At 38.5% G+C, this 25,420-nt stretch overlaps 1 protein-coding gene across 1 annotated transcript in view; it reads right to left on the bottom strand.

Moving 5' to 3' along the window:
• The window catches only part of ANXA5 (annexin A5), a 30,335-nt gene extending 5,242 nt beyond the window's left edge, over positions 1 to 25,093 (bottom strand). The window contains exons 1-8 of the mRNA XM_047856233.1: positions 24,932 to 25,093; positions 24,783 to 24,826; positions 12,855 to 12,936; positions 11,458 to 11,552; positions 10,210 to 10,323; positions 8,247 to 8,337; positions 6,321 to 6,400; positions 5,641 to 5,697 (exon numbers count right to left, since the gene is read on the bottom strand). Of these exons, the coding sequence (XP_047712189.1) occupies positions 5,641 to 5,697; positions 6,321 to 6,400; positions 8,247 to 8,337; positions 10,210 to 10,323; positions 11,458 to 11,552; positions 12,855 to 12,936; positions 24,783 to 24,791 (528 nt within the window). The 5' untranslated portion in view covers positions 24,792 to 24,826; positions 24,932 to 25,093. The remainder of the gene's footprint in view (positions 1 to 5,640; positions 5,698 to 6,320; positions 6,401 to 8,246; positions 8,338 to 10,209; positions 10,324 to 11,457; positions 11,553 to 12,854; positions 12,937 to 24,782; positions 24,827 to 24,931) is intronic.
• Between the last annotated feature and the right edge of the window lie 327 nt (positions 25,094 to 25,420).

The raw sequence follows: 25,420 nt of genomic DNA, 5'->3' as shown, positions 1-25,420 counted from the left end.
TTTCAGGGGCAATGGTGTGGTTGGCAGAAATTTCTGATCACTTCACTCTTGACACATCCACTTACAGACTGGGAAAGAATTTAACTAGAAGCTAAATGGTCTACATTTTCTGTTTTGCTTACTCAGCAGCTATTCAGGAACACATGATAAAAAAATAAAGTCCATATTTTCCCTTTTCAACTGCAGTTTAACCAAAACTAGCTACAAAGAGCTTTCACATTTCTAAAAGATCACAATGGGGGTGGGGGGTGAGCCTGGATTGCTCATTCAGTTAAGTGTCCGACTCTTGAATTCAGCTCAGGTCATGATCTCAGCATTCGTGGGTTCAAGCCCCAGGTCGGGCTCTGCACTGAAAGCATGGGGCCTGCTTGGGATTCTCTGCCTCTCTCTCTCTCAAAAATAAACAAATGCACATTTAAAAAATAAAATAAAAATAAAAGATCACAATGACTTTTTAAAAGGTTGGGGGTAGATCACAACACTTGGCATACAGCAGGCAATTAACATACACTTGTTGAATAGTTTGTCCAGATTTACTTCTTAAATGGAGACTATATGGTTTTTAGTATTCATATAATTGCTAAAAAAATAAAATAAAATTATATATAAACCTCATCATTAAACCTGATCCCACTTACTGAGATGTGGATAATTTATTAAAACCCAATGCATCAATCTTTAAAATGTCTATACTACCCTTTTATTCATTTCCAGGTAAGTATACCTATTAAGCCAAGACAAATGCAATTTGCTGAGCCTTCAGCTGCCTTTATGCTCACAAGTGGCATACCACATAAGGACAGAGGTGATGAGATCACAGCACGTGTTTAGATGTAGAAATTTTGATCATAGTGTGTTTAAAAATGTAGATTATGGTGAGATAGATCTAGTTTTTTGTTATATTTCCAGGAAATTTAAAAAAATGAGTCACATCTTTACACTCAATTTTGAAAATGATTTATTTTAATGATAAAAATAATACCAATCCTGGTCATGCGAGCATGTTCTTCAGAACTGAAAAGAGTTACAACGAAAGTTGTGCAAGTATCTAAATTTTAGAACTACATCATGGTGTTATAGACCTGTCTTAAAATAACTTTTAAATCTAATTACAAAAATAACACATGTTCACTGAGAAATTTTATATAACAAAAGAAAAAAAAACAAATAAGAAAAAAAATTACCATGAATGCCAATATCCTAAAGATATCGGTTACTACCTTTACAACGTTTTCTACACATAGATAAGATATACATACACATTGACACCTAAAAGAGGGGGTGCATTCCACACAATCCTGCAAGCATTACTGAAGTACTCCTTTCTGAACAACTATTCCATATTTCTAGAAATTTTCTCTAGCAGGTATGGCAGAGTTAGGCCTGTAATATGGAAATAATTTGCAAAATGGCTATTTAAAATCTCTTGGAGTGCCTGGGTGGCTCAGTTGATAAAGTGTCCGACTTCAGCTCAGGTCATGATCTCACAGTTTGTGAGTTTGAGCCTCACATCAGGCCCTGTGCTGACAACCCAGAGCCTGGAGCCTGTTTCGGATTCTGTGTGCCCTTCTCTCTCTGCTCCTCCCCTTCTCACACTCTGTCTCTCTCTCTCTCAAAAATAAGTAACATTAAAAAAAAATAACTAGAATCTCTTAATTTTCTTAAAAGAATTATGTTTTAGATCAATACATATTCTAAAACTACTGAGTAAATCATACGCAGTAATGATAATCTTCACATGGAATAATGATTTTAAAAAAAGTTTTTTTAATGTTTATTAATTTTTGAGAGAGAAAGAGAGAGAGAGAGAGCACAAGCAGAGAAGGGGCAGAGAGAGAGAGAGGGAGACACAGAATCCGAAGCAGGGTCCAGGCTCCAAGCTGTCAGCATTAGAGCCCAACACAGGGCTCGAACTCAGGAGCCATGAGATCATGACCTGAGCTGAAGTCAGATGCTCTACTGACTGAGCCACCCAGGCGCCCTGGAACAATGATTTTTTAAAGTTTTGGTTTTGTCTTGTTTGAATGTAAGAGTCCTTTCTTCTAAATGAGGATGGCAAATATCCACGGAGCTGCTCTGGATGAAGGACCCTCACACCTTTTCATCCTCCCCTCTTCCCTCAGAGTGGGCTTTATAGTTTAGCTAAGTTTGATAACCCCTGGTTCAGTGCAAAGGTTTTAGAGTCAAAAAGATTTGGTCCTTGTCCTTATCTGTGAGATCTTAGATGAGTTACTTAATCTCTTCTTGAGTCTCAGTGTTTTCACCTACAGAGTAAGAATAATATTTCTACAGAGGCGTTAATGCAGATTATGTAACTTATATAATGACTACATCAAATAGTATCAGGTCATCAAAAGCAGATACTCAGTAAACATTGATTCCTTCTCCTTCCCCTCTCTTCCCCCTCCTTCCTCTAAGAGCATAGCTTTTTCTCTATGAGCATGAAACAAGAATTTAGAGTGGGGGGTGGGGGGAAGAGGTAAAATCAGTTTAAAGCATTAAAAATGTAAGAGAGTGGATTATCTACAAAATGTTAATTTCCCAGGTGAATGACTCACTGTGACTTATCAAATTCCTGAAACAGAATGAATCCTCTTAGCGCCAGGTATCGGTAGAGAAAAAATTCAAAAGCTTATAAAAGGGCCAAGTGCCCTTTGTTTGTCTCAGCTTACTCTCAATTAAGAAATCTTAAATTCCCATTAGTGAGAACAGTCCAGCTGCCCTTGCTACAAGAATTAGGTGTGTTCTGTTTCCTAAGGATGAAAGGATAATTATTTTTAACAGGCTGAATTAGTTAATGATAATACATTTCAAAGAATCAAAAACTGGGGTGCTTGGGTAGGTCAGGTGGTTAAGCATGGGACCCTTAATTTTCGCTCAGGTCATGATTTCCTGGTTCACGAGATTGAGCCCCCTATCAGGCTCTGTGCTGACAGCATGGAGCCTGCTTGGGATTGTCTCTCGCTTCTTCTCTCTCTGCCCCTCCCTGCTCATACTCCCTCTCTGTCTCAAAATAAGTAAATTAAAAAAAAAAAAAAAATAGAATCAAAGACTGATGGCCCGTATAGCATGTTCTATGTTGTTCCTAATCACCGAAAGTGTAAAGAAAACCTGGATTCTATTTCAGGGATATTTTAAAGTAACTTCATAAGACAGTTTTCGGAGGTATAAAGCTTCCCCTTCAGGGTTCTGAATGGTCATATCTTCTGCACAGCAGTTAAGTGACACCTATATAGACCTGGTACTCAAAATGTGGTCCCAGAACCACAGAGGTATCACCTGAGAGCTTGTTAGGAATACAGAATCCCAGGCTCCACCCAGACCTACTGAATCAGAATCTGTTTTAAGGACATCCCCAGGTGATTCACATGCACTTAAAAGTTCAAGAAGCAATGCTATACACTGAGTACTCTGAGGAGAGAAATCAATGAAATTGAGGTAAAAATGCACTGTTTCCACTCCCTAGCCTCACACTGCAGCAATGCTCTCATTACATCACCAGCTATGCTGAGAAATCAGCCTACAGCTAATGTAAGACTCACTGCATTCGTCTGAGACTACTAGAGTTGGCTTCTTCCACAGTGACCACTAAAAAGCATCTAGCACTCCTACTCTTGAGAGTAGGAGTATGAGAATCACATTGTTTCCTACAAAACCCACAAATAATTAATGCTTGGAAAGCAATAAGGTCATTTCTAACAGTCAGGAGTACAGGTTTGAAGGGATGACTAGAGCTTTCTCCTCAAGGAGCCAAATTTCTTCCTTCAAGAATGCAGAGTTAAGCTAGACCTGTGCTTCAAATCTATATTTAATAAGCCTTTTACATGGTACAGGAATCAAGGGAGAGGAAATAACAGGTAAAAACACAGACTGTTGTCTAGTTGAAAGAGAAAGAGCTTGAGGGTTAGACTGGCACAGGTATGAATCCAGCTCCACTAGTCAGTGGGAACCATGGGATTGATTCTCAAATCCCTGAGCCTTGGTTTCCTTATGGAGAAGAGGAAAATCATCCCCTCTACTTCACAATTATGTACTAATACATTCACCAGTTATATACTGAATGCCTACTAAATGCTAGATCCAGAGGATACAAACCAAACTGACAGCTCAGAATGCCCTGGGTAAGCAGACAAGTGAATAGGCAGCTTCAATATAAGTTGGGAGATTCTACAGTCTTTCCTAAGGGCACCTGACATACACTTGGAGGGGTCAGGCAGGGAGACCTGAAAAGTAGCTAACCTGAAGACTGCCTCCTGAAGAGGAAATAGTCAGGTGAATGGGTGGAGGAAGGGGCAGGTGGAGAAAGAAAGCAAGAGAGGCTGGAGGCATAAGAAAGCAAGGGATAACAAAGAGGCTTATAAACCATATTTAGGGCTTGAACTTTACTCTGAAGATAATGGATCCACTGAAGTTTTAATGTTTTATATAGGGCTGTGACACAATAGGTTTGCATTTTATGGAGGACAGACAGTAAGGGAAGCATCAAATACTGCATAGACAGTCCTCAGTAAGTGATCATTTGCTTTCCTTCTGTCTCCAGCTAGACAAAAAGATGCTAACATTCCAAAGCCATTACAAAATCAACCCACCCAAAAGAATACTAACGCCTTCTCTATCCCATTACCAAAGTCAGATTACACATCCAATGGTTGTTTCACAGAGAAGTCAACTGGAGGAGTGAATATGACCCTTCCTTTTTCAATGGTGTAGGACCAACAATCAGAATTGTATATTGAAACAAGTGACCAGAGAGACAGGACTATGGTATATGATTCTAGGAACGCAAATAATTCTTTCATTACCAATTTCCAGTTTTCTAGTCTCATGTTTCAAAAATTTCCTAACACTATTTCCTACATTTAATTACTTATTTTTTTTTAAGTTTTTTATTTTAATTCCAGTATAGTTATCATGCAGTGTTATATCAGTTTCAGGTGTACAATATAGTGATTCAATAATCCTATATATTACTCAGTGCTCATCATGATAAGTATACTCTTTAATCCCCTTCACCTATTTCACCCATCCTCCCACCCTCCCATTCACCTCCCCTCAGGTTACCATCAGTTTGTTTGATTACTTATTAACCACAGTAAGACTATACTGGGGTTTAAAAGCCATTTGAGTATAGAATTTCATTTGGGAGTCACTAAAAGGCAGCTGACAAGACAACAATCCTATTCAGAATTCTATCAAAAGAAAGGTGGGTGAATTCCCAAGTACTACAATAACTTGTAATCTATGTATTCAGAAACCATTTATCACTAAAACACCTTATTTTCTCTTTTTTATCCTCTCCTGTCAAGACACCTACTGCCTCACTGGCAGTGGAATCAATAATACCTGTGCTTTTTGGTAAAATTATCTATTTTGTGAATTTCCATAATCACACAAAAATACCATATCTAGGTGAAATTCACTATATGTAATTCATTTTATTTCATTTCAGTTTGGGGACAAAATATTTTACTGGCCAGATCAAAATCAGAGAAATATACTTACATGGGTCTTATGATTTATATAGGGCCCATTAATAAGATTATTTTAGATGCTATCACAATATATATTATGATTTTCCACTAGCGTGGATTCTTTTTTCATTTATATGTCATTATAAAGTCACCACATATCACATCTCACCTGAGCATCTTGTTCAACTTGTGCTTCATCAATTCTAGCATCAGGGTCTCTATTAGCCTTTAAGAGATAATATCACATTATTGAATTACATGAGCATTTTTATTCAAAAGGCAAATTGATTCCACCTGATGGTTGTGCACACAAAGCTCTTTCTCTTAGGAATAATATGATTTTAAGATACCAATTTACAATATTTCACTCATCACACAGCAGTGTCTAAAACCAATTTGACCCTCTTGATTTTAAATCCTATGAATGAAAGAGAATAGTAATAACTTAAAAAAGCAAACAAACAAACCTGTAAGTTAGCTAGCTATTAAAAGTTTAGGTCAGGGGCGCCTGGGTGGCGCAGTCGGTTAAGCGTCCGACTTCAGCCAGGTCACGATCTCACAGTCCGTGAGTTCGAGCCCCGCGTCGGGCTCTGGGCTGATGGCTCAGAGCCTGGAGCCTGTTTCCGATTCTGTGTCTCCCTCTCTCTCTGCCCCCCCGCCATTCATGCTCTGTCTCTCTCTGTCCCAAAAATAAATAAATGTTGAAAAAAAAAAAAAAAACAAAGTTTAGGTCAGATATTCTGAAACACAAACATAGGCAAGCAAGTACTAGAAATCTATTTAACTGGATTCAGACCAGTCCAGCTTCAGATTTTTTAATCAAACTGTAAAATATTCTCCACCCAATACCTGAAGGAGAACCACCAACATCCTCTGGTAGTACCCTGAGGTATCCCCAACCACGTCATCTTCCAGGCTTGAGCCATATTCTGCAACAGAATTATTTCATACTTATTTATAGCTTCTTTCAACTAAAAAAAGATATCCTGCCCCATTAATCAAATAGAAGAGACATAAAGAAAGAAATACTTGATTAGTATAAATGTTCTCTACTCCACCTCTGAGTGCTCTAAAGACTAAAGGCAAATGCTTTAGGAGTGGCTGGTAGAAAACAAATTAAAGTCTCCCAAAAGTTCTCGATTCAAGCTAAAATCCATGACTCAGCCATTTAGAAATGCTCTCAACCAATGCAGTTATGTAGACAAGCGATGGTACAGGAAAACCTCCAAAACACAACTGATCATAATTTTAAACTTTGTATTGCTTTCTTTCAAATGTTTTACATAATTAGTTTCCAAAGAAGCTCTTCTATAATCTAAAATTCTGAGTTGTTTTTTTTTTTTTCTTCTGGCATGGCCATTCTTTCCCCTAGTAAGATATTTTTCCTCTACAGCAAATAAAGTTAATAGCAGTGATATTTTAAAACATGCCCCTTCCTGCCTCTATTTCCAGTTATTTAACATAATGCCATAGTAAAGAGGAGAACTGGTATCTACAAAAGTCTACAAGCCCTTTTCACTAACTTTCAAACAGCTGCTATTGAAGGCAGCTCAAAGACACTTAAATACTTAATCATTATCTAAAAGCAGACAAACGTTAAAAGCTTGGCACTATTTCTAAAGGTCTAAAAGCTCTAGGGGTGCTTGGGTGGCTCAGTCAGTTAAGCATCTGACTTCAGCTCAGGTCATGATCTCACAGCTGTGAGTTCGAGCCCTGTGACAGGCTCTGTGCCAACAGCTCAGAGCCTGGAGCCTGCTTCAGATTCTGTGTCTCCTCCCTCTATCTCTGCCCCTCCTCTGCTCACTCTGTCTCTCTCAAAAATAAATAATAAAACATTAAAAAAAAAAAAACCCTCAAATGTGATTTTCTGCTGTTAATATACATGCATCCCCTCTGCCTTAGTGGTTGGGACCTATCCAACTGTAAAAAGAGAAGCAGGAAAGAAATATCCAGCACTGAATAGGTAACTATTCAGTTGCTATAAATTTCACACTGTTCTGACTTGCTGAGTTACAACATAATCTCCAAGATTAATAAACTAATTCCAACATAGGGACCCATTTTCCTAGCTGAAGGCATTCATCCTGTTGGTCTGTTGACTAGGCTGACCATCTGGATAGTCTGCTCCTGCTCAGTCAGGACAAAGAGTCTGATACAGAAACTTTGAGGAGATGAGAAAAGAACACTCTACCTTTACTTTTTATTTCATTTTCTTGGTTCCATTCACATTCAGATTGAAATACAGATTATTTTTTCACACACAAAAAGGTACACCAAGGCAAAAAATTAAAATGCAGAGTATTCAAGCATTACCATTAGCTAAAATGACACGTTTACTCAAACATTTTTATCAATTCCAATTTGGACACAGTTTCTTTTCCAAAATTCCAAAAGGGCCTTTTAGAGAACTCTTAACTTCTAGTAACTTAAAACTAATTTTCTCCAGGAAGCAAACCCACATCCATCTTGAAGTTAATGTAAAAGAAAAGCAAACTGTAGGTCTCTACGCTAGTTGCAAGTTCAAAGTAAAAGTAAACTTCCATCTTCGTCAGAAAATTCTCCTAAGTACCAAAACAAATACAGGTATAGTAAAAAGCAGTCTTTTCTTCACTGAAGAAGAAAACTATCTTGAATTGTTGCTCATTCATTCACGCACCCATTCCTCTAGCAATCATGTACGGCCTGCCTCCTGTAATTGTGAAGAACTGTGCTCACTTTAGAAAAGTGAAAAAACGACAGTGGAGATGAAGAGGAAATAACATTTAAAACACTTACCTTCTTCGTAGACTTGTTTTATGGCTCTCAGTTCTTCAGGTGTCCTCGAAGCAATAATTTCTGTCAGTACCTTTTCATTTGTCCCAGCTCCCTGTTTGGAAATTTATTTTTAATAGAGAAAATATGTTAATAAGATTAAAGAAATTTATTTTCTAGAATAGATGTTACCCAAATTGCATAATTACATAAACATAACATATAAACTATCCAATATCATATTCATTTCTCTGTATACAAGTTCTATTAGTTATAGAAAGAAAAAATTTCAAATTAATTTTTTCTCCAAAGACATGTTTTTTCTTTTTGGTCTAATGAAGAACAATGGTTATTGCATGTGTGTGTGTGATATATGACATGTAACAGATTCTACAAACTCGTAATCATATCAGTTTCACTCCAAATAGTTTAAAAGCACATGCGGATGAACATGAAATTAAAAAGACTAAAATAGTAAAAATGAAAACTCTACGTAAATTTACAAGGAGGAGCAGTGATACTTAAACAATCTGTACCTCAAAACATAAACCCTCTACCTCAAATTAAATTCTCAGTGGAATTTCCGAAGGGAAATTCTGTACCAAAGGAAATAATAAATGTAGCATTGCTTAGTTATTAGGAACTAGATCAGTACAAAAGAATTAAAATGTGCTTTCTGGATTTTAGGAAAATACAGTTGACCTTTGAACAATGTGGGGGTTAGGGGCAATGACCCCATCCCCAAGTCAAAAATCTGTGTATAACTTTTGACTCTCCAAAAACGTAACTTAGTAGCCTACTGTTCACTGGAAGCCTTGCTGATAACATAGAGTCGATTAACACATATTCTGTATGCTATATGAATTATATATTGTATTATTACAATAAAGTAAGCTAGAGAAAAGAAATGTTATTAAGAAAATCATAAGGCAGAGAAAATGCATTAGCTATACTGTACTATAACAAATCAATGTATACACAGTTTAAACCTGTGTTGTTCAAAAGTCAACTCTAATTTTAGTTGGTTTTCCTTTTTCTGATTATAAAAGTCGTATCTAAATTAGAAGATACAGGAAACAATAGAGCTGAACTTAATTTTAAAAGATAGTATATTTAAGTCTTACTCTCTTTATATCTGTTTCTTTCCCAAAAACCAAGCACTGAAAAATCTACGTTTATGCTCTGGCAGAATTTCAATTACTGCTGAGATTTCAGAAGTACTCTGCAAAAAGGCCCTTTTTCAATAACTTGAGATTTTGTTTATTCCAAAAGAAGCACTATAGAAAAACAAAGAGAAAAAGCACAGAAAGCCTCCTAACTTGATAAGCCCCCTTCTTTCTTCCACTCCATCAGTAAGAATCCCTGTGCTACATTATCTCCTTGTTGTTAAATCTCACTTTGCCCATTCAAAATCTACTACCAATTGTACTATTTCCTTCCCCAAAGATCTAAACAAAGGTTTTAATGTAATCATATTTATACAATATTCCAAACATCAGTCAAGGGAATACACATTTAGTTATTTGCTACAATGAAATTATAACAAGTTTACCAGCTACTATTTTAGTATTATCCTATTTTATTATTTAGAAGTACTACAGGAAAGAAGGAAAGGGTATTAGAAAATCTTTCCTATATGAAAATTTGCTCTGTAGCTTTATTTTTTTTAAGCTAAAATCATTAACAACATTGTTATTTCATAATCAGGAATTTTTAAAACACATCTCAAGATCAGAAAACAGGCATGAAAATATAAAAAGCTATAAAAATATTAAAATATTAAATAACCACTACTACTGAGTTAACTATACAAAAAGATTAAATGATACACTTGTAATTTTCTCCCTCCTTTTCTTCTTATTGCCTCCTACACAATTTTGTCCCCCAAGAAACCCTAACAGAAATAACTCAAAAAATTATAAATGTAATTACCAACACAAAATAATATTATTCATGACAGGAATGTCCCTCTCAGTAAACGTTTTACCTTAAGAGCATGCTTTAGTTCATAGGCATCATAAAGCCGAGAGGGTTTCATCAGAGCCACGATTAATTTTTCAAATTTTCCAGTCAGTTCTGATTTCAGGTCATCCAGAAGATCCTAAGTCACAGAAAATACAAATGTGCTAAACAGGCAGAAATTTTAAGGAGATTCTTCTTAAATATAAAACGTAGCCCTCTGCTCTAATGAATTGTTTATATTGCCATCTCCAAGTAGAAAAAGGCACGAGTTAAACAAATCCCCATAGTTTTGAATATGCACCTTTGACCTCTGACCTAAAGCTTATGCTAAAGCAAAGCCACTTCTGTATCAAGGCATTTGTTCTTATGAGATGTTTTTCTTAACATCAATAGTTAAAAAATGAAAACTCTTAAAAAGTAGGTTAGAGATATTTTTAAAATGTTGTTCTGAGAAATGTGTATCTTTAAAAACAATTTCCCCAAAATAAAATCATAAATGCATTTTTACAAATGAAAAAATCTGGCTTATCATAACTATACAAAACAATTTTTTCTCTCAGTATCAAATAATATTTTAATACATAAGGAATTGTTTACAATTATGCTCCTGACCACTGAGAGACAGCTGCTACTATGGAGAAATTGTGTATATAATGATGAAAACAAAAGCAGTAGTCCCTACCCATTTCAGTGTCAGCACACAGGCAACTAGAAATTATATTTAGAATACTTTGTGTGTGTGTGCTTTGCCTTTATTTTGCAATGAAATGATGAACACAAATTTGCAGAATAACTAAACTGTGTTTAAATAGGCAATAACTCATTTAAATAACAAATGTGATTTTTATGTTAAATTGTTAATCAAATAAGAGCATTTAAATCAATGAATTAGAAGCTCGTTTATTAAGATACCACTCCAAAAGGGAACTGAGACTGTGACCCTGTCACAACAAAACATACTGTAATACAGGTTCACACCTAGAAACTAGATAATAAGACAGTCCTCAGGGGGGAAGCAGAGAAGGATAGAGGCAGCTATCACCTTGGGATCGTGGGGCACTTGCCTTGCATCAAGCAAGGAAAAACAATTATGAGGATAAGTTGGGTGAGCACTGTAAACCAACAGCTGATATTAAGAAACTAAAAAAGAAAAAGGAATAGTAAAGTCAGAATAACAAAATGATGTTAACAAAAGAATACTAATAGAGTTCAAACTAGTCTTAAAATCATAGAGGGGCTCTACATTCTAACTTAGGATGAAGTGCAGTCTTACCCTGCCAAACAGAGTTTTAAAAGCTGTGGCGATTTCCTGACGTTGAGCATTGCTTCGGGATGTCAACAGAGTCAAGATGCTCTCCTCATCGGTGCCTGCAATTTATGTTCAAAAATTATATCTTGGCTCCCACACACCCACTGTCTCAATAACCTTTGTGACCAGCCCCCCCGGTCACTTCCTTACCTCAAAAAACAGATTTTATTAAATAATTTATTAAACTATAAAATGTATAATTTATAACATGTTATATTTTCAATATAAACTACCCCCTATTCTTGACGCATTTTTGTGAAGTAGGAAATACTCCTGAGTTGTTAAAAACTTAGTGCATTGAGTTTTCTTGCAACCGATAGTTACTCAAATAATGGCTATTCACAAGGCACAATTGTTGGGTGTTACAGGAGATTAAGAGGGGAGGAAAATAGATCCTGGTTTCAAGTTCTAATTTAGGGTAAAAAGAAAAAAGAAAACGCAGAGACAACCTTGAGCTAAGGCAGAATGTGACAAATGCCTCAGGAGAGGTCTAGGTGTTAAATGGGGTTTCAAAGGAGGTTCTCATAGTCGACAGGTGGAAGGAGGTTTGGGAAAAGCTTCATGGAGAAGGTGACCCCCTAAGGAGACTTGAAGGATGGAAGGGTTTTGTCAGGCAGTGATGTAAGGAAGGAGGATAGGCTTTTAGGATGACGGAAAAGCTCAGCAGTAGGAACATAGGGCTTTCACAAATAGATAATACAAGGAGTGCTAATGTGAGCTGAGTCCGACAAAGTGCGCTGGGATACTAAGGAAGGCCTTGCACAGCCAGAAAGCTAATGCTAATCCTGCTACGACAGGAAATCTCACAAGATGTTCAGCATGGGAAGTGATGGGGTCAAAGCCAAGTGTGGAGAAGGCAGATCCCCACACACAGACACTAGCGCAGAAGGAGGCTGAGGACGGTGGATGAATTCTGTCTAGAAATCCTCGAGATGAGAGGTTTATTACACGTAGCTAGAGAGGAGTCCAGGGAAAGAGAAGACAACTGAATGCAAGAAGCCTGCAGCTGAACCAGACACTGATTGGGCTGCAGAACCAGACAGCTGATTGGGCAAAGCGAACAAAGACCCTCGGAGCTGACCACTCTCAGGAATATCTGTTTATCTACTCAATCAGCTGCCTTCCAGGTAAACCTGAAAAGTTGAAAAACAAAGGGGCTGGATTTAACTTTCTGTTCAGTTCTAGAGATGGATTATATTGTATATCAGTCATACTATTTTGTTACTTTCACCTATCTTTTCTCTTTCTACACATTTCAGATAAAAATATTCTAAAATTAATCTTATTGTAAATCAGCGACTTTTTGTTTGGAAAAACAAATGTCATGTTTTTTTTAAGAACAAAAGAAAGGTTGAATTTACCCAGGCCTTTCATGGCCTTCCGAAGAGTTTCTGCATCAGCCCGCTCATCAAATCCAGGGAAGGGAGTCACAGTGCCCTTAACCTGAGACAGGAAACACAGTGATATTATTCATGGCATGACTAATATGACAAAGCAAATGACATACAGAGCAAGCCATTGCTCTATATCATGCTCAGTCTTTAAATAAATTTCCGTTTGATAACCCCATTTGAAATGGGAAGAGGACCACTTACAGTTTGGATTAGCAGGACCAATTCAGTACATGAGCTATCCCGGCCCACCTGCAATACCATTAATGGGAAGCCTGGCTCCCAAGGCTCTCCTCCCAGGGGCATCGCCCCCAGTGATCAAGCCCCAGTGATACCGCTTGATTCTCAGAGGGCACTTCCTTGCAGGATTCCTTCCATTAAGTCTCTTGCCACTTTGCTTGAGAAGCATGCTAAACCTGCATTAAAACTCGATGTCCTAACCTAGACACTCAACTCCAAGCAATGTTCTTACTGCATAATTTTAAACCAAGTCCTGTTTCTTTATATTTACTTAGGGATTTTAAGACAACCTGGTAAAGCCTGAAAAGATGTTTGGTAATTCATATGCCAAATCTTTAAATTTATAGCTTTATATATAAAGTATACTGGAAGACATTCTTCAAAAGGTTTCCCATTATACTTACTTTGTCCTATGTGTAGTGCTTTTAATGAAAATGTTTTAGTATTTCCCCCTCAAAATTTGTAATAGCACTAGTTCTTTACAATCAGAAGGCTTTATGAATACTCAGTCATAGATTTTTATGTTCTGATGAAAGGAGGATGCCACCATTTACTTTACTAATAAATGTTTTTGAAGTCCTTCAAAACTCCTATTAAGGTTCTATCTAAAACTGAGGAAAAATCAGTTATAAGGGGGAAGGGGTTGAGAATACTTATCTGGTTTATAATCATGCGTGTTTTATTATGAATGCATGGAAGCACAATCACCTACAAGGAAAAAACTTCTGATAATTTCACATGGTTCAACATAATTAGAAGGAGCAATAGGTTGAGAGAGAAATTAATCAAGATTTGAGAAAATAGTCCTTCAAAACTGGCATGGATTGGGAAAGCCATATCTCTCAAGCCAAACTGCAGTCTCCCTCTGTTTAGTGGGACTACTTCAAATTGATTCTGAAAACACCATCAATATATCATCATAAAAAATTAATAAATACCACAGGTTCTCCCAATGGTGAGAACTTAGGATGTACAGATGACTTAGTTCACCAGTCTGTTTATTCATTCACTCGATAACCATTCTTTGAATGCTTTCCACATGCCAAGAATTGTACTAATCACTAGGAAAAAGTGATGATGTCTAAAATCAAAAGGAAATGAAAGGTACATAATTAACAAGTGCAGTTGAGTACACACACACACACACACACACACACACACAGGTTTCATCAGGGTATATATACACATAAAGGAGGGACTGAGCTGGGAAGGATGCAAAGAAATCAGAAAAACTTCCCAAAAGATGTTTTGAAAGTTGCCTGTGATTTTCCAAGGCAGGTTCAGGAAAGTAGAGAAGTACAGGGAGGTGTAGTCCAGCATGCATGAAAACATGAAAAAATGAAAAAATCTGGTGCTTTGGACACAGGGTTAAGAGTTTGAACAGACTGCAACAAGAAGTGTTTACATAGATAAACAAATGAGGGGAAGGTCTTGGTGGGGGGGTGAGGAGGAGCTGGAAAGCCACTGTAATAAGTGCAGACTTCATCCTGTAGGCAAGGAGAAGTCATAGAGGATCACAGAGGACATCTACATGGGGAAGAACAACATCAATTCTGCACAGTAATATTACTGGGTCCGCAGTGGAGACAACAACAGAATGGACTGTGCAAGAGTGGAGATAGGGACACTATTTTAAAAACAACTAACACAGGAAGAAGATAAGACCTGATCAAAGTAAGGAGCAGTGGAAATGTAAAGGAAAAGGACATGGGAAGGAGCAGTGGACATAGAACAGGATCAAGGCAGAAGGGAACCAACTGCAATGATTCCTTTCTTGGATGGGGAATAGGATTACTGGTTTTACATTTCTCCCCAGTAGGCATACTGGAAGAGAAACAGGCTTTGTCAGTTACCAGGGCACACTGGTGGTAAGTGGAGCTGTGTGAGAAGGCTATCACAGAAGCAATATTAGTGGGGTGGAAAGGAGGGCTGGCAGAGAAGGGAAGGTCACCTACAATCATAATGGCAGCTAATATCTGCTGAGTGTAGCAATGGGTCAAGCACAGTGCTCAGAGCTTCTCACGGATCATCTCACTGAAACTTCATTTTACCTTAGAAAGGCTTAAAGAATCAACCAAGGGACCAGGAAGCAAGTACCAGAGCTGGTACTTGAATACAGGCCATGGGACTGGGGGCTACTAATCATGAAGCTGCCTAGCCTCCCAAAGACAAAAAGAAAATCTCCAAAGAGGGTGATGGCATGGAGAAGACAAATGAGAAAAATGTACTAGGAGGAAAGGAAGAAAAGGCAGTGTCCAATACCACAGGGAAGTCAAACAGGTGGTGCAACTGAAAAGGGTTCCCTGGACTTAGTAATGAGGAGGTCTTTGGTGGCAGTAAGAGCCTGATTGGAGAACACTGAAAAGTGAATTGTAAGGCAAAGCATCTCCATGAACTCCAATTTTACAAATGATGGGGTTTTTTTAAGCATGCTTTTATATTTTTTCATGTTTTATTTATTTTTTTTTATTTTACAACCAAGTTAGCATATAGTGCAACAATGGTTTCAGAAGTAGATTCCTTAGTGCCCCTTACTCATTTAGCCCATCCCCCCTCCCACAACCTCTCCAGTAACTCTGTTTGTTCTCCATATTTAGAAGTCTCTTATGTTTTTCCCCCTCCCTGTTTTTATATTATTTTTGCTTCCCTACCCTTATGTTCACCTGTTTTGTATCTTAAAGTCCTCATATGAGTGAAGTCATATGATATTTGTCTTTCTCTGACTAATTTCACTTAGTATAATACCCTCTAGTTCCATCCATGTAGTTGCAAATGGCAAGATTTCATTCTTTTTGATTGCTGAGTAATACTCCATTGTATTTACATACCACATCTTCCTTACCCATTCATCCATTGATGGCCATTTGGGCTCTTTCCATACTTTGGCTATTGTTGATAGTGCTGTTATAAACATTGAGGTGCATGTGTCCCTTCGAAACACCACACCTGTATCCTTGGATAAATACCTAGTAGTGCAATTGCTAGGTCATAGGGTAGTTCTATTTTTAATTTTTGGAGAAATCTCCATACTGTTAAATAAGCTTTTAAATACTCACTTTAAAAAAAATACTGATCACCTGGGTGGCTCAGTCACTTAAGCATCTGACTCCTGATTTCAGCTCCGGTCATGATCTCACGGTTTGAGTTCAAGCCCCACATCTGGCTCTGTGCTGACGGTGTGGAGCCTGCTTGGGATTCTTGGTCTCCCTTTCTCTCTGCCCCTCCCTCATTCACATTCTCATTCTCTGTCTCTCAAAATAAATAAGTAAACATCTAAATAATATTTTATCCAGTTTATAGGCTATGAAGTTACTAGTAGATACAGAGGTTAAGAACAGGGGAGACAAGAGAGATTTGCCTTAAAAATACATCTGACCCCTGAGACTGAAGGAAATGAGGTGAAAGATGGAAGGAAGAGGAGTACCCTCAGAATCTCAGCTACTAACTATGAAGAAATAACTGCTGGTTGTATTTTTGAGAGCTTTCTAGAGATTGGGAAACACGTGCTACATTCCACATGATCCGAGTCATTGTCAAAGCTAGCCAAAGCCACGTAGTGGTAGTAACGGACCAGATGTGAGTCAGACATGAGTCACAAGGGCAGAAACGCTGCTTGGACATCCTGTCCAAACTCTATCCCTGCCCACACAAAAATGTCTATCCTGAGCAAATGTGACTTTCCATGACTCATATCGGAGGGCTTCTCCTTCTTCCCATAAGTACCCACTGGCCTCCAGTTAAACATTTATACCTTACCCAGGTTAACTCCAACTATAAGTAAGTACTGTTCCCTTCACCCATTCCCCAGCTTGTGCTCAATTACCTTCACTCCCAGCCACCAGTGCCTGATCAAGGAAATTATATATCCTCAGATGATACGTGGCCAACACATATAATTCCCTCTTTTAACTCTCACCTTCAAAATTATCCACTCTTCTAGCTCTATAATTTTGTTGGCTTTTTTGTTCATTTATTCTAAATGAGTAAGTTCTTTACCTTCAAAGACTAGGCATGCCAAAATAAAATGAATACAATTAAACCTAAACACAAGTGAAGGGTTGCTTTTCTAGATAGAATTTAAAGAAACAGGAAAACAACACAGAAATAACTTCAAATTTAGGGGCGCCTGGGCGCTTAGTTGGTTGGGCATCCGATTTCAGCTCAGGTCATGATCTCACAGTTCATGGATTTGAGCCCCACATTAGGCTCTGTGCTGACAGCTCAGAGCCAGGAGCCTGCTTCAGATTCTGTGTCTCCTTCTGTCTCTGCCCCTCCTCCACTCACACTCTGTCTGTCAAAATAGATAAGTGTTTAAAAAAAAAAAGAAACAAAGAAAGAAAGAACTTCAAACTTAAGGATGAGAAAACATTCACCTGTCTGGAACATTTTAAACTGAAGCTTTTCTGAAGGCACAGAAGAAAACTTAAAAGCCCTCTTTAAATCTGTCTTCCAGTTCAGTGTTATCAATACTTAATCAAACACCTTACCCAACATTCCACATTAATACTAATTAGGAAGCAAGAAACCATGAAGCACACCACTATAGCCGAGCAACTGCTAAGCAGCTGTACAGTAATTTTTAAGTATATTTCTTCTGAGGCTCAGGTTTCACGAAAAGCCCCTGGAGGCCCCCAAGAATGTTGGGGAAAAGGAAAGTCAAATGGCAGAACTCTGCCTTCACTCCCCAGTCAGAGCAGTTCAGGTCTTATCTGATGCACACTGTGCAGGCCCATTAATATTTCCTATGATAATGGGTCCCACTGATGAGCAAAGAAAAAAATTAAAAATCACCGTACCAAGAAAGAAATGAGATGAGCAAGAAAAAAGGGAAAAACCAGTATGACAGACATGATTCAGATCTAAGGTGCAAAGTAAAGTAAGTATCAGAAAAAAAACAAAAAACAAAAAACAAAAAACTAGAACCTCCAAGAGGTACAAACACAATCGGGGGTCAGAAACAAAATCTCAAGCTCTAATTCTAAGCCTTGCTCCAATTCCATCAAAAAAGGTGAAAGTTCAGGGTGCCTGGGTGGCTCAGTTGTTAAGTGTCCAACTGACAGCACAGAGCCTGCTTGGGATTCGCTTTCTCCCTCTCTCTTCCCCTCCCCCATGTACACATGTGCAAGCACTCTCTCTCTCAATAAATCAATACACATTTAACAATAAAAAAAAGTGAAAGTTAAATTCAAAGACTTAAATTCAAATTGGCCTTTGACCATTACCTTTGACCCCTTTCTTAAAATCAAGTGTAAGGGACAAAAGTATCACTATAAATAGTTTAAGTTATACGCACAGAGGTAGAAAAGAAGTTTTGATAACAAAATAAAGGTTTTCAATATGATTTAGGTTTTTGTTGTTTCTTTAACGTTCCCATGACTACGACTACTTCCCACCTGGATAAGAACGCCTTCCCTTGGCAAATACCAACAAATGGAAAGCTAAACTGTCCGTCAATAATGGTGATGCCCTGAGGTAGCTGAAGTGGGCAAACGCATTAGCTCCCAATGAGTATACGTTTGGTTTGGGGTATGTAGGGTTCCATTTTACCTAACTGTTCAACTGGGAATTCTGTGAACAGTACTTGAAAAGCTGTATCACTAACCAATTCATTCACCAATGCTTCAGAAAATAAGCTCATAGATTTTTCATATTAGAGAAGAGTATGCATGGATTCACAACTTTATTTCCTTTTGTATCTAAACAAGGGGCAGAAACCTAATAAACATGGCTGGTCCTACACAAAGGTAGGAAATGTTAGACTCAAACCATTTTTAGTCATAGGAGAGAAATAGTACATAAATAAAAGACCTACAGAAATGAAAGAGGATTTAAAGATCATATATATCCTGCTGTTTACTAGACAGCATCTCCTAAATGTTTTATAAAGAACTCGAATTCAACAAATTCACTAACTCCATCTTTTCCGCACCTCAAACCTGCATTCCTTCCTCAAAGAAAAAGACAAACCACTCAATGAAGCAAGCCACTCATCTTGACCTGACCAAGCCCTTCAGCACCTACCACCACCCCACTCATGCACCCAATCTGCCAACTCTCTCCATCAATCCCCTATCTAAAGCCCCAGCCACTGCCTAGTTTAAGTCTTTAAGATTTCACTGGGACCATAGCAGCAGATTCCTAAGTGATCTTCCAACATCCAGCTTCTCTCTCCTTCCCTCCCTCACCCCCTGAAACACCATGTGGACTCTGCAGCCCTCAAATGCAACATCACACTGGCACCAGGGTGATTTTTGTGAAGTGTAAATCTAATCATGGCATGCCCCAACTTACAACTTTTTGACAGCTCTCCTTATCTACAAATGGTTCCTACTCTTTAGCTCTTTCTGGCATCTGTTTCCAAGACAGGGCTCCATGTCCCCACCTGACTGCAGCTTCACTCAAACAATACCATACTGCCTGCTGCTCCTGGCCATGCCAAACTCCTTTACACCCCTGAGCATTTACTTTTGCTGCTGTTGCTTCTACATATAATGCCTTTCCTCCTTGTCCCATCTGACTAATGCTAGCTAGGTAACCTCATTTTTCTCTTCTGTGAAATAGTAATACTTATATCTGAAATAGTATTATGAGCACTAAATAATGCAAACAATGGACTTGGCAATGCATCTGTTATTTCACTAAACTTTCGTTCCATTTCCTCTTTAATTCCCATGTCTAACGATACCTGGCACGTAGTGGGAACTCAAAACTTTCATACGTTCATGAATGCATGCATGAATAGGAAGTAAAGAGAACAGTTAGGAACAGGTGTTCAAAGAAATGATACCAACTGCAATATGTATTAATTTTCAATAAATCAATTATATATAGGTTTACATATTATATAAACTACTGAATTGAAAGGCTGGGTCCAAAAAAAAACCACTTAAAACAAAGGCCTTAGGAGCACAAGTTTTTATAAAAGATCAACTAATGTGTTTGTGAAGTTTTAGAATAGTATTCAGGTTATTTTAATTTATATAAATTTATATTGAATATAATATTGAATTTATATTTAAATTTATATAAATAAATAAATTTATATAAATATATATTTATATTTATATTTCTACCACAGATTGCCTAACTGTCACTAGCTTGCCACCTATAGCCAAGGGGTACCAGATCTAGATAAGGGAATTAAGGTTTGCTGAATCCCAATGAATGGCTCAGTGGCTTGCAAAGCAGCCACGCAGTTTTGGATCTAGTTCTTTCTCAGCATGCAAAATGTAAACAAGATTGCGCTCTCAGACAAAGGAATCAGGAACTGAGACACTAACCCAGAGCATTACAGGTCATAAGTAAACAGGTAATCCTGACCTAGGATCCCAAGAGGGATCACTACAGACAGATTTGATTTTAAGATGAATGGTGGAAAAGATGCAATCAATATCTGATCGACCCCTCTAGCATGAAACTCATCTCAAATCTATTTATTTACATTGATCCTGCTGTTCTTTATAAATTGTCACAGTACAATGATTTCAAACAAAAAAAAATTATAATCAAACCTTGCACAATTTAAATATGTATAGGAGAGAGAACTCTGATGTTCATGAAGTCTCTAGTGAAAAATTATGTAGCCTGATTTTGCTTCATGGCATGCCTGCTGCTCTAAATTAATTCTTTATTAACATTATAAATAAAGCTAAGTTCAGATTGGCCAAAATCTGTATTTTTAAAGTTGCATTCTCATAAAGAAAATTAGAGATATAAAAGACTTAAATTGAATTAAAATGTATTAAATGGATCATTCATCTTTGAAATACATCCAACTCTTGATTTTTTGAAACCAAAGAATATAGAAGTACAGAATGTACTTTTAAGTACCTAAAATAAATTAGAATATCTGTGAAATAATTTGGCTGTAGCTAAATAGTAATATTTTAAAAACCTGCATGAGCAAGTTAAGCAATAAGAAATAGGTCAGCGTCCAGTTTAAGAAACCCACCCCAAGATATGGTTAAGTCAGATTGAGGAAATAACCCTAAAATCTAAATAAAAATTCACATTTATATAATCACAAGCTGACCATTGCAAAGATGAAAGGATTCAAAAAATATTTTACTATATATAAATAACTCAGGCAATTAACAGCTCTTTGGCCATTCCTTAGTAAATATCTTGAGCTAGCTTATACCCAAATTTAGCATAGAAAAATGTTAGTGGTCCAATAATCATAAAAAATTTACTAGTTAGCAAGGTTTATTCTAAACATGGAAGTTGTGGTTTTAAGCCATATAAATCCAAAGCCCTTCAAATGAATGATTTCAAAGATAAAATATATATATATATATATGGTCCAGGAACTCTTTACATGCAGGTACATTTGTAATTCAGATTTTTCTTGTATGTCATGGAGAAGATACAGTTAATCAATGTGTTACCTTTAAGAAAGCCTGGGAAGCCTCATGTTAGACTCCTTCTCTCCATAGTAACAATCAGTTGGTAGACTCCCACATGTTTCAATGCTAGTGGATGAGGACTAGGACCAGAGAGAGAAGGGCAGAGCTCAAGTGGTGGTTATCCCACAAACACCACCAGCTCTGAATGTATTCACCCAACAAGACAATATAAATCACTTTTTTAAAATTTTTTTAATGTTTATTTATTTTTGAGAGAAAGAGACAGAGTGTGAGTGGGAGAGGAGCAGAGAGAGAGGGAGACACAGAATTGGAAGCAGGCTCCAGGCTCTGAGCTATCAGCACAGAGCCTGACCCAAGATTCGAACTCACGAGCGGTGAGATCATGACCTGAGCCGAAGTCAGACGCCCAACCCACTGAGCCACCCAGGTGCCCCTAAATCACTTTTTATGTAGTTCACAATAGTTGTCATGGCTTTGTCCCCCTAGACTGACATCATCAGGGTAAAATTTAACTAAAATTTTTCATTGATATAAAAATATTAATATAAATATACACAAGAGTATAAAGTATTCCTAATATTTATTTATAGAAAAAAAGAAACTCCAATTATCTATCAAAGATTAATCAATGCTTTCTCATTAAATTCTTAGCAGGACAGTCATACCCAGAAGTTACCTATAAAATTGATTTCCTGGATCTCTGTAAACTCTGATTGGTAAGGAGGTGGTCCCAAGGTCAAACAAAGACAAAAACACTAGTATGGAAGGTACAGCTTATAAACATGAAGAATAACTGCTGTTGGCGGCGACATTTTAATTCCTCAATAAATAAGAAACAATATTTAACCATACATTTTAAATTACTGAAATGTACACCTCTGTCTCAGGCACCTCATTTCACTACTCTACAGATGGCCACGGAGTGGAGGTCTCTGGCTCCCATAACCACAAGGCAACGAAACTACTACCATAGAAACCGTTTGAAACCTAACACTGAAGCTACTTCAGCCTTCCTACAATTACACTGGGGTCCAAGGGAATTTTTTTTGACAGTAAAAGTGCAATTCCTTATTGTGGGCATTCTGCACACCATCAAATAGAAGTATAAAGACAACAAAACGTTATCCTAGTAGTAAACATTTTAACAAAATGCTTTACTTCCATGGTTTCCAAGGATAACTAATAACAAAGTAAGTGCAAAATTCAACACTGTAGCTTTCTTAACACTACTTATAACTTTTACGATGACCAAAAACTGTGTTTTGACAGAAAACAGTCCTGGTGTTATACTGTGATAGAGATCATGCACATAATTTTGTAATATAAACCACCATTCTCCCAGATTATATATGTATAGCAGCTTTTATACTTTTCATTATTTTAAATTATTAATGTCCAAAATTGGAAAAATGTGTTCCTTTATGCTACCTGGAATCTACATAATTAAAAGGAATTGATTGAGGGGTGCCTGGATGGCTCAGTCAGTTGAGAGTCCGACTTCAGCTCAGGTCATGATCTCCTGGTCTGGTCCGTGGGTTGGAGCTCCACCTCAGGCTCTACCGACAGCTCAGAGCCTGGAGCCTGCTTCTGATTCTGTATCTCCCTCTCTCTGCCCCTCCCCCGCTCACACTCTGTCCCTTTCTCAAAAATAAATAAACATTAAAAAAACAATTTTAAAGGAATTGATTGAAAAACTTCAGACATCACGGGGTAAACTTACAAAAGAGATTCAAGAAACAGCCGAATGAGCAAGTATAAAGGGAATTATTCTTTGATGCTTGTTTCATCGCCATTTACATCACCACACCAACAATATCAAGATAAGAAAAATAATTCTCAATGAAGGAAAGTTAGTTCCACATAAAAGTATCCTTTATGCGGGGAAGAACCTAAACCAAAGTTTCCACTTGAAGTAACAGGAGACTCAGTTTATTGTAATATCCCTTAAGTGTAATAGAGGAAGTAAGAATGGAAGCACTGTATAAATTAATAAAGTTACCAAGTCATCATAATCCTCCCATTTTTCTCTTGGAAAGAACCGTGAAACCTTATTCAATTTTGATAAGAGTTTTTGTTTTTGTTTTTTAATAAATGAAGAGTATAAAGAGAGGGCTTTGTCTGAGCAAACACTTGTTTAAAAAAATGTTTGAAAAAAAAAAGGGATCTGGACTCTGACAAGCCAGTTAGATTGTTGAGATCTGTAAAATTAGTTTTGGGGTGGAGTTGTTAGCACTGATATTTTATTCACAAAAAAAATTGTCGATTTTTATTCACAAAAGATTGTCAATCTTTTAAAGTCTGCTATACAAATTAAACTATTTTTTTTCTTTCCTACACTTGTTTAATGTGTACTTATTTTTGAGAGAGAGAGAACAAGAACAGGGGAAGGGCAGAGAGGAGGAGACAGGATAGGAAGCCTGCTCCCACTGACAGCAGAGAGCCCCACATGAGTCTGCAAGTCACCATCCCCTGAGATCATGACCCGAGCTGAGCAGGAGTCGGATGCTCAACCTCTTAGCCATCCAGGCGCCCCTTCCCTGCAATTTTGATAAATGTTAAGAACAGGAAAAAAAAAAAAGGCTAATAATACTAGGAAATCGAGTTCTGAAACAATCCCAAGGCAAATTCAAATCAGAACTCGTTCCACGAGTTCCTTAAGAAAAGCACCTCTTCTGTTTAATCTTTTGCATGAAAAAAAAAAATCCTACCTACAACTAACAATAAAATTGGGTTGAGCAACTGGAAAAAGCTCACTAGAGTTCTACTGGAAAAACACCAAGGCCCACTCACTGTATTATAATACAGGAAACGGCAGGGAACGGAAAGGGGAGGAAAGGAAAGAAGGAAAGGAAGAAAAAAAAATGAAGGGAAGGGAGGGAGGCAGGAAAAGAAAGACAAGGAAAGAAAGGCGTTGGGCTCACATGACCGCTACGCGCTGGTTCCTGCTCTGGTTCTAATTTTAGCGGTTCTTTGGATTTGGGAGGGCGCACTTTTACACACTCACTCACGAAAAGGGAGTGCACCCAAATCCGGCCACGTCACCCGCGGCAGCGCCCCACCGGCGGCTACCGAGCAGGTTCCGGCGGGCACTCCGCGGAATAAGCCGGGGCACAGCGAAGGGGTCGGGGGGAAGCAACGAGAGAGAGGAAACAGGAAAGGTGTCCCAGATTTCCCCCAGGCAGATTTCGCTTTCTCCTAAACTTTTTTGGCTTCCAGACGAATTCTACAACTCCCTTGACACAGCTTACGAAGTTGGCAAATGCGCGCGCTGCGCGGGGGCGCAAGGCCCTACCTGTGCCATGGCGACTGCTCAGGTCAGGAAAAGGTGATGCAAACCTGCAAGAGAAGAGAGGCACGGAGGGTTCAGCGAGCCGCAGACCGGCCCTCCCCGCAGCCCCCCTCTCCGGACGGAGCCCCCACTCCGGCTGGGCGAGCACTCACCCAAGCGTGACAGAGGGACCCAAGTGCTCCGAACCTCCGGGAAAGCCGCGGAGCGCGGGGCGGCGGCGCGCAAGGCAGGGCAGGGATGCAAGCGCAGTAGGCTCCAAGCAGCTGCTCGCAGCCCAACTCCAAGCAACGGAAACACCACCCGCCCTGCCCCGCCCCGCCCCGCCCGCCGCCTGCCACGGGGACCGGGCCCACCCCTTCCCCGGCCTCACTGCGCCTGCGTGGGGCGCCACTCGTCCCAGTCCTCGCACACCGGGTGGGGCCGGGCTGCAGCTGCGTTGGAAGCCGCAGGAGGCGGGCTTCCCAAGGGCCGCTGGACCGCCCTGTGTTCGCGCGCGGGAAGGGCTTGAGGACTCTGACCCAGGCTCTTGTTTGGGGGTCGCTGGGACCTTTCTTCTCTCCGTGGCCTCACAGAGCTGCTCAGACAGCGTGGCCGAGTCCACTTTTTGCAAGGCGAGAAAGTCACTGCGGCCAAGGACAGTG

This window comes from Prionailurus viverrinus, chromosome B1 (assembly GCF_022837055.1).
Source record: "Prionailurus viverrinus isolate Anna chromosome B1, UM_Priviv_1.0, whole genome shotgun sequence".
Taxonomy (NCBI): Eukaryota; Metazoa; Chordata; class Mammalia; order Carnivora; family Felidae; genus Prionailurus; species Prionailurus viverrinus.
Note: the sequence above shows the minus strand (reverse complement) of the source record. Positions and strands in the feature narration are given on the sequence as shown.